Below are 14,695 nucleotides of genomic sequence, written 5' to 3' on the forward strand. Positions count from 1 at the left end.
AAGCCATTCCTACACACCCCAAAACAATGAAAGCATTTCTACAGATGTACAACTGATATTTTATAAAATGACTGGGCCAAAGACCTCAGGGAAAACCACATTTAACAAGTGGCGCCTAGAATTCATGAGCCCTGAGCACCTGTTTAATATCAGCTGGGAATTAAAAGAGTTAAAGAAATTGTCCGGGTGCCTGATTATCATCTTCCAATGCAACTACTCTATTCCAAACTTAAAAATGGAAAATGTAATGCTGGTGGTCAACAAAAGAGGTTTAAAGACTCTCTCAAGACAAATTTTTTAAAATGTAGTATAAACACCAACTATTGGGAAACACTGCCCTGAGAGTGCTCCAATTGGAGAACAGCCTTTACCAAAGGTGTCACGGGCTTTGAAGACATTCAAACTCAGGACCCAAGGGAGAAACGTGCTAAGTGGAAGGCATGCTTGGCACTGTGATCAACTCTCGCCCAGAAACCTATGTCCCCACTGTGGAAGGACGTGTGGATCCAGAATTGGCCTCCACAGTCACTTACGGACTCATTGTTAAAACTGTGCTTATGGAAGACAATCTTACTCAGCTACGAGTGATCGCCAAAGGAGGAGGAGAAAGAGGAGGAGGAGGAGGGTCAGCACAGACTGGAGCATCGGAAGCCTTTCCCACACTGGAAGCATTGATACGGCCTCTCTCTTGTGTGGATTCGCAGGTGACTCACCAAATTGGTTCTCTGGCTGAAGCTTTTCCCACAGTGGGAGGACTTGTGCGGTTTCTCCTCAGTGTGGATCCTCCGATGCCGCATCAGCGTTGCTCTGTAACTGAATAATAATAATAATAATAATAATAATAATAATAATAATAATTTTTTATTTTTACCCCGTCACTCTGGGCAGCTGCCAACAAAGTATTAAAATACGATAATCCATCAAATATTAAAACTTCCCTAAACAGGGCTGCCTTCAGATGTCTCCTAAAAGTCTGGTAGTTGTTTATTTCCTTGACTTCTGATGGGAGGGTGTTCCATAGGGTGGGTGCCACTACTGAGAAGGCCCTGTGCCTGGTTGCCTGTAACCTCACTTCTCGCAGGGAGGGAGGCCCTCGGCGCTGGACCTCAGTGTCCAGGCAGAACGATGGGGGTGGAGATGCTCCTTCAGGTATACTGAACCGAAGCCGTTTAGGGCTTTAAAGGTCAGCACCAACACCTTGAATTGTGCTTGGAAACATACTGGGAACCAATCTAGGTTTTTCAAGACCGGTGTTATGTGGTCTCGGCGGCCACTCCCAGTCACCAGTCTAGCTGCTGCATTCTGGATTAGTTGTAGTTTCTGGGTCACCTTCACAGATAGCCCCACATAGAACACATTGCAATAGTCCAAGCGGGAGATAGCTACAGCATGCACCACTCTGGTGAGACAGTCCATGGGCAGGTAGGGTCTCATCCTGCATATCAAGTGGAGCTGGTAGACAGCGGCCTTGGACACAGAATTCACCTGCACCTCCATGGACAGCTGTGACTCCAGAATGACTCCCAGGCTGCACACCTGGTCCTTCAGGGGCACAGTTACCCCATTCAGGACCAGGGACTCCTCCACACCAGCCCGCCCCCTGTCCCCCCAAAACAGTACTTCTGTCTTGTCAGGATTCAGCCTCAATCCATTAGCCGCCATCCATCCTCCAACCGCCTCCAGGCACTCACACAGGACCTTCACCGCCTTCACTGCTTCTGATTTGAAAGAGAGGTAGAGCTGGGTATCATCTGCATATTGATGGACACCCAGTCCAAACTCCCTGATGATCTCTCCCAGCGGCTTCATATAGATGTTAAAAAGCATGGGGGAGAGGACGGAGCCCTGAGGCACCCCACAAGTGAGGGCCCAGGGGTCTGAACACTCATCCCCCACCACCACTTTCGGAACACGGCCCAGGAGGAAGGAGCGGAACCACTATATAACAGTGCCCCCAGCTCCCAGCCCCTCAAGACGGTTCAGAAGGATGTTATGGTCAATGGTATCAAAAGCCGCTGAGAGAGCCAGCAGAACTTGGAAACAGCTCTCACCTTTGTCCCTAGCCCGCCGGAGATCATCAACCAGCGCGACCAAGGCAGGTTCAGTCCCATCCATGGTGAGGCCTGAATCCCAACTGGAAGGGATCCAAATGGTTCGATGTTTTTTTAAGAAGAGGTTTGATAACCGCCTCTTTCACCGGATCTGGGAAGGCTCCCTCACAGAGAGAAGCATTCACAGGTTTGAACATTTTGACAGTTTTTAATTTTTTTTCTTTTTGCAAGACAGTAGGTACATTTTATACTAAAAAAGTTACATTTAGTACAGAGATACAAAGTTACATTCAGCAGGGAGACAACGTAAAACTAACATTAAAGCATAACTGTCAATTTACAGATTTGAAAATAAGGGGCCAGCAGCCTTGAAAATAAGGGACCTGCAGCCAAAATAAGGGGCCTGCAGCCTCACCTGTTCCAGGCACTCCAGTCTTCCTGTCCTCCTGCAGTCTGGTCAAACTCATGCTGGTAGCTTCAAGAACACTGTCCAACCAAACAACTTTGTAACCAGAGGTTCAACTGAATAGAATCTGAATCACATGCACCACAAGGCCTATGCAGCCTCGACTTAAGATGGCTCCCCAGCCTGGCTTTGCACTGCAAAGTTTGCAGCAGCACGTGCAACAAAATGGCGTCCAGCATTCAAAACCCCCCTCAGGTTGCATTAACTAGCCACACACAAGGCATGCAAGCTCCACTCCCCAGTCGTTCTTAGACTTCTTACTGGGTGAGCAACACAGCCAAGCAACACAGTTGGAGCCTCCCTCCTCCCTGGCCGGCAGGGAGGGAGGGAGAGGAGCTGCTTCCTTTGAAATTTAAGGGACATCATTTAAGGGACATTTAAGGGACATCCATCAATAAGGGACACTTGACAGCTATGCATTAAAGAAATAACATTAGTACAGAGATGGTGAACACAATTATAATATCTCACTGTGGCTGGAAAAGGAAGCAATACAGCAGACTATACTGTGGTTTTGAGCATCACAGGGAGCAATGCAGGGGGGCAGACAAGTGGGGAGACTTTTCTGATAGCAAATATTTATTCCCTTATTGATACAGAGGAAAAGAAACCTTTATTCAACTCAAAATTCTTACAACACAATCAAAATGCATTTGCTGCTCCTTGAGAAAACATTCAGGAACTGCAAAGACCTGGAGACATTTTAAAAAAAGGGGGGGGGGAGATCACGTGGTCACTGAGTCATTTCCAGGAAGGGAAACTCCCAGTGGCTGAAAACGGAGAAAACGAAACTTAACTCGGGACTTTTGCCTGAGGGAGCCATGGCTGCTGCGGGGGGTCACATCCAGCGTCTCCGTGAGGAAGCCACTTGCTCCATCTGCCTGGATTACTTCAAGGATCCAGTGACCATCCCAGAGTGTGGGCACAACTTCTGCCGATCTTGCTTGATCCAGTGCTGGGGGGAATCGGAGGCAGAGGCTTCCTGCCCTCAATGCAGAAAAACAGTCCAGAGAAGGGGCCTCATCCCCAACCGGCAACTGGCAAACTTCGTAGAATTAATCGAGAATCTCAGCCTTCAAGAGGGAAAGGAGGAAGGAGGGAAAGGAGGAGTCTGTGAGAAGCACCAGGAGCCCCTGAAGCTCTTTTGCAAGGAGGATGAAGCCCCCATCTGCATGGTGTGTGACAGATCCAAGGAGCACAAAAACCACGAGGTGATTCCTCTGAAGGAGGCTTTGGAGGAATACAAGGTAGGAGATCCCTGGATCTTGAGGGGGAGAAATAGCTGTGGATTCTTCTTGGGAGGTTTCCTTTTTTTATTCTCAGCTCCAAAGTAGGCATGGCATGAATTCATCGTTGTTTATTATGTAAAAAGCAGCCCAGGGGAAGCCTGAGGGCTCCTGGGATGACTGAGAAGAGGGAGTTGAAGTCTTTCTCTCTTCCAGGGGGACAAAGGGATCTCCCTTGATATCCCTGAGTAGCATCTGCAAAGACTAGATGGAAGTCTGTAAGCAAGGGGTGACCTAAATGGGTCCCTGAGCCCCACAGGGATGCCACAGAAAAAAGGTAGCTGGTCCAGGGAGCCATGGACCCAAAAAGGTTGAAAACTTCTGGACTTTTATTTCCTTCAGTAAACTACTTTGCTATTATAGCAAGGCCACTGGGCGCAAGAAGGCAGCATACTATTCACCTCCTCTCTGTGTGTCTCAATCAAACCTGAGTTTTTCCTTTTCTCTTTAGGAAGAGATCTGTCGCCGCCTGGAGATTCTGAGGAAAGAGAGAGAGGAAATTCTGGCCTATCAAGCAGCCCTGGACAAGGAAAGCAAAGACCTCCTGGTAAGTGTCTCTGTTGTTACTAGGGAGGGAACAAGCACTTGAAGAGTCGAGTCAGGACTGAGGAGGGATGGGGAAATCTGCCCATTTCAGCTTCTCCCCATTTCTCCTTTTTCCATATCAGTCTGTTTATTCATTTATTATTCTGAAAATGAATCAGATGTTAGGGTAGCTACTTCTTTGTATAAATATTTTTATATATACTTTACCCTCATAAATACATTTTTTGTGAACATTGTGAACATTACCTTGAACAATTCAGAGGTGTGGATTTCAAAAGATTGCTCTGTTTCGTTCTCCATACTTTTTCAGCAATAGCAACTTAGGTAAATTCACCTTTGAATGCAGCCAATTTGAGTTTACAGTGGTACCTTTAGTTACGAACTTAATTTGTTCTGAAGGTCCGTTCTTAACCCGAAACTGTTCTTAACTAGAGGCGTGCTTTCACTAATGGGGCCTCTTGCTGCTGCTACGCTGCCGGCACACAATTTCCATTCTCATCCTGGGGCAAAGTCCTCAGCTCAAGGTAACTCTTCCAAGTTAGTGGAATTTGTAACCTGAAGTGTTTGTAAATTCACTTTTGAATGCAGCTAATTTTAGTTTATTTTCCATTGTTGTTTATTACATGAATAGCAGTGAAGGAGAAGCCTGAGAACTTGTGAGCTGAGAGGGTGGAAGCAGGTCAATTCAAATCCTGATTTCCCATCAATATTACTAAAGAGTTGTCTTTCTAAATGTGCGCTATTGTTCCTCTTTAGGAAATTCAGAGAGCTATGGGGATAAACTCTGCACTTTCTCCTCATCCGCCTCTGTTTCTGTTGCCTTCCTACACCTCAATGGTCCCAGTCTTAACTGAGGGTGTTTTATGTCCATGGACGTTCTCTGAACAACTCTGAACTCTGGTTATGCCATGCCCCAAATCATGCAGGGAATATCCTGTGGGGATGTTTAGGGAGGCAGGAGAAGATATATTATTTTATTATATCCTTCCTAACTTTTGCCAGCAAGTTCTATAACTTAGCAGAGTTGTTAAATATTCCCCCTTTTAAATAACACAGCGGTTAGCTAGTTGCAGGCTCATCTGAACCTCACTATTATGATTCCTGGTTTCCTTATTTTGTTGTTGTTGTTGTTTAGTCGTTCAGTCGTGTCCGACTCTTCGTGACCCCATGGACCAGAGCACGCCAGGCACTCCTGTCTTCCACTGCCACCCGCAGTTTGGTCAGATTCATGTTTGTACCTTCGAGAACACTGTCTAACCATCTCGTCCTCTGTCGTCCCCTTCTCCTTGTACCCTCCATCTTTCCCAACATCAGGGTCTTTTCCAGTGAGTCTTCTCTTCTCATGAGGTGGCCAAAGTACTGGAGCCTCAGCTTCACGATCTGTCCTTCCAGTGAGCACTCAGGGCTGATTTCCTTAAGAATGGATGCGTTTGATCTTCTTGCAGTCCATGGGACTCTCAAGAGTTTCCTCCAGCACCATAATTCAAAAGCGTCAATTCTTCGGTGATCAGCCTTCTTTATGGTCCAGCTCTCACTTCCATACATCACTACTGGGAAAACCATAGCTTTTACTATACGGACCTTTGTTGGCAATGTGATGTCTCTACTTTTTAAAATGCTGTCTAGGTTTGTCATTGTTTCCTCCCCAGAAGCAGCCGTCTCTTAATTTCGTAGCTGCTGTCACCATCTGCTGTGATCATGGAGCCCAAGAAAGTAAAATCTCTCACTGCCTCCATTTCCTCCCCTTCTATTTGCCAGGAGGTGATGGGACCAGTGGCCATGATCTTCGTTTTTTTGATGTTGAGCTTCAGACCATATTTTGCGCTCTCCTCTTTCACCATCAATAAAAGGTTTTTTAATTCCTCTTCACTTTCTGCCATCAAGGTTGTGTCATCTGCATATCTGAGGTTGTTGATATTTCTTCCAGCAATCTTAATTCCAGCTAGGGATTCATCCAGCCCAGCCTTTCGCATGATGAATTCTGCATATAAGTTAAATAAGCAGGGAGACAAAATACAGCCTTGTCGTACTCCTTTCCCAATTTTGAACCAATCAGTTGTTCCATATCCAGTTCTAACTGTAGCTTCTTGTCCCACATAGAGATTTATCAGGAGACAGATGAGGTGATCAGGCACTCCCATTTCTTTAAGAACTTGCCATAGTTTGCTGTGGTCGACACAGTCAAAGGCTTTTGCATAGTCAATGAAGCAGAAGTAGATGTCTTTCTGGAACTCTCTAGCTTTCTCCATAATCCAGCGCATGTTTGCAATTTGGTCTCTGGTTCCTCTGCCTCTTCTAAATCCAGCTTGCACTTCTGGGAGTTCTCGGTCCACATACTGTTTGAGCCTCCCTTGAAGAATTTTAAGCATAACCTTGCTAGCGTGTGAAATGAGTGCAATTGTGCGATAGTTGGAGCATTCTTAAGCACTGCCCTTCTTTGGGATTGGGATGTAGACTGACCTTCTCCAATCCTCTGGCCACTGCTGAGTTTTCCAAACTTGCTGGCATATTGAGTGTAGCACCTTAACAGCATCATCTTTTAAAATTTTAAATAGTTCAGCTGGAATACCATCACTTCCACTGGCCTTGTTATTTGCAATGCTTTCTAAGGCCCATTTGACTTCACTCTCCAGGATGTCTGGCTCAAGGTCAGCAACCACACTACCTGGGGTGTACGAGACATCCATATCTTCCTGGTATAATTCCTCTGTGTATTCTTGCCACCTCTTCTTGATGTCTTCTGCTTCTGTTAGGTCCTTACCACTTTTGTCCTTTATTATGGTAATCTTTGAATGAAATGTTCCTTTCATATCTCCAATTTTCTTGAACAGATCTCTGGTTCTTCCCATTCTGTTGTTTTCCTCTATTTCTTTGCATTGCTCGTTTAAGAAGGCCTTCTTGTCTCTCCTTGCTATTTTTTGGAATTCTGCATTCAATTTCCTGTATCTTTTTCTATCTCCCTCGCATTTTGCTTGCCTTCTCTCCCCCGCTATTTGTAAGGCCTCATTGGACAGCCACTTTGCTTTCTTGCATTTCCTTTTCATTGGGATGGTTTTTGTTGCTGCCTCCTGTATAATGTTTCGAGCCTCCATCCATAGTTCTTCAGGCACTCTGTCCAGCAAATCTAAATCCTTAAACCTGTTCCTCACTTCCACTGTGTATTCATAAGGGATTTGGTTTAGATTGTATCTTACCGGCCCAGTGGTTTTTCCTACCTTCTTCAGTTTAAGCTTGAATTTTGCTATAAGAAGCTGATGATCTGAGCCACAGTCAGCTCCAGGTCTTGTTTTTGCTGACTGTATAGAGCTTCTCCATCTTTGGCTGCAGAGAATATAATCAATCTGATTTCGATGCTGCCCATCTGGTTATGTCCATGTGTAGAGTCGTCTGTTGTGTTGTTGGAAAAGAGTGTTTGTGATGACCAGCTTGTTCTCTTGACAGAACTCTATTAGCCTTTGCCCTGCTTCGTTTTGAATTCCAAGGCCAAATTTGCCAGTTGTTCCTTTTATCTCTTGATTCCCTACTTTAGCATTCCAATCCCCTATAATGAGAAGAACATCCTTCTTTGGTGTCACTTCTATAAGGTGTTGTAAGTCTTCATAGAACTGGTCAATTTCAGTTTCTTCAGCACCAGTAGTTGGTGCATAAACTTGGATTCTTGTTATGTTAAAAGGTCTGCCTTGGGTTCGTATCGAGATCATTCTATCATTTTTGAGATTGCATCCCAGTACAGCTTTCGCCACTCTTTTGTTGACTATGAGGGCCACTCCATTTCTTTTGCGGGTTTCTTGCCCACAGTAGTAGATGTGATGGTCATCCGAACTGAATTCGCCCATTCCCGTCCATTTTAGTTCACTGATGCCCAGGATGTCAATATTTATTCTTGCCATCTCATTTTTGACCACATCCAACTTACCCAGGTTCATGGTTCTTACATTCCAGGTTCCTATGCAATATTTTACTTTACAGCATTGGACTTTCCTTTCGCTTCCATGCATATCCGCAACTGAGCGTCCTTTCGGCTTTGGCCCAGCCGCTTCATCAGCTCTGGATCTACTTGTACTTGTCCTCCGCTCTTCCTCAGTAGCATGTTGGACACCTTCCAACCTGAGGGACTCATCTTCCAGCGTCATAACTTTTATATGCCTGTTGTCTTTGTCCATGGAGTTTTCTTGGCAGGGATACTGGAGTGGCTTGCCGGTTCCTGCTCCAGGTGGATCACGTTTGGTCAAAACTCTCCACTATGACCTATTCATCTTGGGTGCCCTGCTCGGCATAGTTCATAGCTTCTCTGAGTTCTTCAAGCTCCTTCGCCACGGCAAGGCAGTGATCCATGAAGGGGTTCCTTATTTTATATCCCTCCTAAAAGAATAGACACGACCATCTGATTAAAGTTAACATAAAACTAGTTTACTCACAATCATCCAGTTCACAATGAGATTCCTGAAGGCAGACTTCATTTACAGAACAACATATAACTTTGTGAATTATCCCATAATAGAAATAGTCTCAAGTGACCGCGACTGAGCAGTCACTTCTCCTAACTCTTAGGAACACACAATGGAGAAGACACAGAGCAGAACATGGAGGCCGTGTGCTTCTCTCCCAAGAACAGGCCACACTCACATTCACTCACATGCAAAGGAAGTCTGTCTCAGCTCAGGAGGAACTAGCAAGTTTTCTCCTGAGTGATACAAAGCATTCCCCAGCATGTGCATTGTAGGACTGTTGTATTTGACTGCAATACGTTTTTACATCCCACATATCCATGGCTAGAAAATAAATGCTCCTTCCTTTAGGCTGTAGCCCTCTGCAAAATAGAAGTCAACAGAAACAGCAATGGAGAGGGCCTCCCCTCAAAATAAAGGTTTACTTCTTTAGCCACTGGAGGTTTCATGTCTCTGAAAAATCAGAAGTGTCCTCCCTGTGGAATTCTCACAATTCTCTTCCTGATGTTTTGAAGGCTGATCACCTTCCACACTCAGACCTCCTCTTTTCTTGCAGAAATTAACAGAAACGGAGAGGCTGAAGACTGTGGAGAAGTTCAGAGAACTGCGCCAGTTCCTGGAAGAACAAGAAAAACGTCTGCTGACTCATGTGGAAGAGGTGGAGAAGGAGATTGCAGGGAGAAGGGATGAGCAGCTGGACAGACTCTCCAGGAAACTCTCCTCTCTGGAGAGGATCATCCAGGAGATGGAGGAGAAGCGTCAGCAGCCAGCGAGTGAACTCCTGCAGGTAAGATGGTGGCAGGAACAGCCCAAGGCTCCAGGAAAAGGCTGCCCCTTTCATGTATGCAAGGAGTGCAGGGGCTGAGTTGGTGGAGCCTCTAGTCAGGTTTGTAATGGACAGGAAGACCCAAGAGACCTGGGACTCACCTGAATGCAGACTAGAGATTCGTCTGTGTTCTTGATGGAACGGGAGATGATCTTCTGCTCTTTGCTGATGCTTTGCCTCCGAATGCCTTTCAGCTGTGGGGGGCTTCTTCTAGGATGCGTTCAGGCCTCCTTCCGACATGCGCCAGTCTCTTGACCAAGCTTCTCTTCCCGTTCCCTCCACAACTCCTGGGTTGATCCCTTTCCCCATGGATACAGATCAGCCCAAAATGGTGCTCAGTCACAGTGACCAAAAAGCAAGACAGAGGGACTCATCCAGACTGCTGCTTGCCCCACCCCTTTCCTCCAGGAAATCCCGCTGTTTACTGCTGAATTAGAGCAAACATCAGCCAGGTTTTCTCCGGAATGAAGTTTGCTTTGATGTTTCACCGAGGAGCAGGCTTTTCCTGAGGGAAAGAGGCAGGGCAAAGACAAAACCACTTGGACCCGTGTTTTTTTTTACTTCCAGGCGGAAAATAGAATTTGAAAATTGGGGACTTCTATGGAAGACAGTTTAGGACAGTGCCCTGGTAGGATTATCCTTTAGGCTTGCTTACATCTGAATTGCACAATGCAAACTGAATTAAAGTTACTAAATTATAATCTAAGACTAGAGATGGTGTGAATCGTCTCTTGAACCCACAAATGTGAAATTTCCCTAAAATGCTGGTGGATTTTCTGAAAGATTTTAAACAATAATGGCAAACTGATGTGGAAATGTGGAGATCTTGAAATCAGAACAGTTAATAATTTAACACTGGAAAAATAAAAGCTGTGAGAAACCAAAACTAGCTGATTCCGCCATTCCTACCCAAACCCTTGGCGTGTTCCAGGCTGACTGACATCCGAGGGGCAGGGTCTGAGGGGGTCTTCCTAGTGTGGCCTGTGGTGTGCAGTGAATTCCCTTCTCTTTTTCCCTCTAGGATGTGAGAAGGACCTTGCAGAGGTAAGTGGATCTGGCTCATTTCCATTAGCATCACTCTCTGAAGCTGAGATGCAAGAACCTCAAACATGGCCCTCCAGGGGCTGCAGGGGGGAGACTGTAGGACTCACTCCCTGCAGCATCTCACAGGTAAAAGTAGAGCCCCCTCTTCTGAACATGTAGCCCCCCAATTCTCCCTCCAAGGTTCATGGTCAACTGCCTCCTCCCTCCCTCCCCACGTCACTTCACAAAGGGATGGGGGCTCTTTTCTTTCTCTTGCACTTTCTGTTCATGGACTTTGTGGTAATTTCAAACATCTAGAAGAGAAAGTCCCAAAGATGCTTGGGAAGAGTTTAGGACATATTTCAGTGTCCCACTAGAAGCCCCTCAACTCTGGTACCTCAGCTCCTTTGAGGCACAGAGAGAGGGAAGGTCTGTTGGTCTAGAATGGGTGGGTTCTTATTCTTGGGAGCGTTTCCAGCATGAGAGGCTGAAGGTGGTCTTGAGTGGGGGGTGAAAGTCTAGTTGTTTGATGCCTCTGGAGGGAGAGTCCAATGGGACATGGGGTTGTGCCCTTCCTGGGTGAGAGAGGGGGTGAAGGGAGGGTGGAGGTTGTTTTCCTTGACCTCTTGGCAGCTTTGGACATCACTCACATCCTCTGGGGAGGCTCAGGAAGGGAGGGATTGCAGGCATTCCACCTCAGGGGTTTGCTTCTTAAGTCCTGGCACCTTCCCAGAAAGTTGTTACAGGACAGCATTGTTGGAAGCCATGGGAGCCCTCCGGTGGTGTCGCTTGGGGTTACATCTTGTCCCTTGTGCTGTTTAGCATCCTTACGAAGCCACTGACAGCTGTCCTCAGGGGTTTTGGACTGAGGTCTCATCTGTGGTAGAAATAAACCTGTTGGGAAATAAACTTCCACTTTGTTCGTTTTATTGAAATCACCTGCAATAATTAGGGAGATGGGGCCACAATGGGGCCATTCATTGTTTTTCTTTTCACCAGGTATGAGGAAAGAGAGAGTCCAGAGAAACCACTGGCTTTCCCTCCAAAACTGAGGAACAGGATCTTGGAATCCTGTGATCTAAATCACCTTGTGAAGAATACAATCAAACAATGGAAAGGTAATGAAAACTGGCTGCCAGGATTTCACACTGGGAATTCTGTTACTTCTTCAGAACTGAACACGCCAGGCTCTTATTGCATGGAGTTGAGTAACCCCAGGATACCTTCCTTCTTGGTGCTCCAGCCTTCATTTCCTGTCCCCCAGAATGGCCCATGTATATTGTGACGCTGGATCCTGTAAAGAAATCCTGAACCAGAGTGTAGAGCAAAGTCAGGATTTTTTCCTCCCATGTGCATCTGTTTACAGTTATACGAAACCTCCTTTTCCTTGTGGTTCCCTGTCTGCACAATCTGAGTTTGTCCTTTTGGAGGTTCTCCTGCTCTGAGTGGAGTCAAAGGGCATTAAGAAGCCCCCAGTTCCCCCTCTGCCTCCTGCTCAGGCTTGTTTCTCAGCCGTGGGGCCAAGGCCTGAGCCGTCTCCTCCTCAGACGTCCCCCTGCAGCTGCCATATCTAGGGCTTTGGCCTTCAAGATCTCCTGAGAGTTCCCCCATTGAGAGAGGAAGCAAGAGCACATGAGCCCCAAAGGGCACAATTATGCTTGTGAAGAACCTTAAAGATTTGTAGAAGGTTTGTGAGGAAGGGTTTCCTTTTGCCTGAGAGCTCTGCCAATCCTTCCTCATCAAACTTCGCTTCTCCTTATGTTTCCCAATTTTGGTTTTAATGATTCCCCCCACCACTTTACTTGGGGAAGATGTTAAGGCTGCCTCCATCTCCCCTCTGCCTCCTTTTACGGGATTCCTATTGCTCTGCCTCCCCTCCAGTCCTCCAATGTAGAGCCCAATTTAGGGACAAAGTTCAGAGACCAGCAGGATTCATGCTGAATATTTTTGTTCTCTTATTTGTAAACTTGCTTTATGATTGCTCAGTTCTAAAGCTTTAGTTATTTTCATTGATTCTTCCTATGATTTTCTTGTTTTGAATTATTTTTTGTACAATTTAATTAATATTTAATAATTGTACTTGAATTTAAGGATGCTACGTTATGAAGTGTTACTTTTGTATGGACATTTATTTCAGGTGGAAGAGTGTTGCCCTTACACTTTATATCTTTCTGCTTCCTCAGATGCTCTGCTATTCAGTGAACCGACTCAGAAAGGTAAATTTCCAGGGGAGGAACAATTTGACAGGAGGGATGGGGACGGATATTTCATGGGTGTTGAACCGTCTGTTCTGCAGACTTTGGGACCCCCATCAATGGTGTAACTCTACTGGCGTTTGGGTTCCTTGTCTGTCCCATGAATGAACTGGGAGGTTGGTTGAAGGATTGGATTGGGGGCAGAGCTTGTCCCTGCGAAGAACCTGCACACCAGTCTGAGTTCCATTCCTTCCTATAGACAATTATCCTGGTTTTTTGTTTAATTTTATAGATTGTGTTTTCTTTCATAAAATGTATATACTGCTTGTTTGTAGGGAAAAGCCTCAGAGCCATACAATATATTACAAAACCCCTTAGGGAGGATCCTGCAGAGTCAGTCCAATGTCCATCTTGTCGAGTTCTCATGTATAAGGAATAAGTGTGTTAAGAAGGGCACCCGCAAGCACCCAGTCCCTCCTCCACCTCCTGCCAGGCTGGTCTCCCAGCAGCAGAGCCAAGGCCTGAGCCGCCTCTTCCTCAGAGTTTCAACCTCACCAGCCATTTCTCGTGCTTCAGCCATCCCCATCTCCTCAGAGTTCCCCCAGTTCTTAGGAGATCAGCCCCATTCCATGTGGGAGGACTTCCCATTGCACGAGACCCTTGGAATTACAGGGTAAAGCTCTGCCGATTCTTCCTCTGCTTGGAAATTCCAGTTTCAACAGCTTTTCCCCACCAGTTTACTTGGGGCAGATGTTAAACCTTTCTTCATCCATCCAGTTCAGACCCCCATTTCATTTGTGGATTTTGAATGATTGTATTCTTTCTTTTTCTAGTATGGTTTACCATTTCTTATTTTCCCATGGAATCATGGAATAGCAGAGTTTGAAAGGATCCCAAGGATCATCTAGTCCAGCCCCCTGCAATGCAGGAATCACAGCTAAACTCGTTAGTTGTTTTAATTCCTTAGGCCTAGTGATATTACATTCTCAAGAATTATATTTTGGAGAATATTTGGCATCACTATTTAGGCCTACAGTTGTCGTCTTTGCATGATTTCATCTTTTGCTTGAAATAAGGGAACAACAGAGGCTATGTTAGTTATGTTTTGTAAAAAAAGATTTATTTTTTAGCTACTGCATTGTAGCCTGTTAAGCCTGTCTTTTTGCTTCCTCAGATGTTCAGTCATTCAGACATCTTCAGAGAGGTAAATTTCACATGGAGACCCCAATTCACAGGAGTGGAGGGGACTAGAGTTTCATGGGGGTCAAGAGTCTCTTCTGTACAGCTTGAATCTCCCCCTGCTGTTTGTACCACAAAGGCAGAGAGGGTGGACTTGAAGGTGCAGAAGGGGGGGGGGGATAGAAACTGCCCAGAGGGATCAGATAAAAGAGGGAAGATTTCATTCCTGCCTAGAGAGAGTTGGGTTGCTTTTCCATGTGACCTTTTTCTCAGACAGGTCCTCTATTTTCATGATTAAAATTTCTCCCCTGGGCGGATTTTTAAAATTTGGCAAAATGTCTCAAGTTGCTTGGTTTGATTTACAGTAACCCGTGAAAATTTTTCTAGTTCATTAGACTCAGATCTAAGGCACCCAGCTAAGCTAGCCTAGAGCAGTGAATTGCAACAGAGCAGCATCTTCAGCTAGCCACATCCTGTATAAAACCCTTCTCTTGTGGCTGAACTAAAAGGACGCTGGCTCAGCTACAAGATCTTGGAGAAGGAGTCTGGGAGGGCAAGAGTTAACACCCCCTGCCCTTAAGGAGAGTCCATATGTACATATTTAACAGTTTAATAAATTGTTCCGTGCACACTTGCGTTCACAAAGATGAGAACATGAGCCCAAAAACTTTCATG

General features: G+C 45.7%; 1 protein-coding gene across 4 annotated transcripts in view; it reads left to right on the plus strand.

Moving 5' to 3' along the window:
• Positions 1-14,695, plus strand: part of LOC310670196 (zinc finger protein RFP-like) — a 127,038-nt gene that overhangs the window by 110,952 nt on the left and 1,391 nt on the right. The window contains exons 1-7 of one of the 4 annotated variants that reach the window (XM_083425054.1): positions 3,292-3,764; positions 4,255-4,350; positions 9,354-9,584; positions 10,645-10,667; positions 11,646-11,764; positions 12,830-12,862; positions 14,016-14,045. In XM_083425054.1, coding sequence (XP_083281180.1) covers positions 3,339-3,764; positions 4,255-4,350; positions 9,354-9,584; positions 10,645-10,667; positions 11,646-11,764; positions 12,830-12,862; positions 14,016-14,045 — 958 coding nt within the window. In that variant the 5' untranslated portion in view covers positions 3,292-3,338. Of the gene's footprint in view, positions 1-3,291; positions 3,765-4,254; positions 4,351-9,353; positions 9,585-10,644; positions 10,668-11,645; positions 11,765-12,829; positions 12,863-14,015; positions 14,046-14,695 lie in introns of those variants that run through there. The other 3 variants (XM_083425052.1, XM_083425055.1, XM_083425053.1) reach the window with 3 other exon arrangements.

The sequence above is a fragment of the Podarcis tiliguerta genome (genome assembly GCF_965153285.1).
Source record: "Podarcis tiliguerta genome assembly, chromosome: 2".
Classification (NCBI taxonomy): domain Eukaryota; kingdom Metazoa; phylum Chordata; class Lepidosauria; order Squamata; family Lacertidae; genus Podarcis; species Podarcis tiliguerta.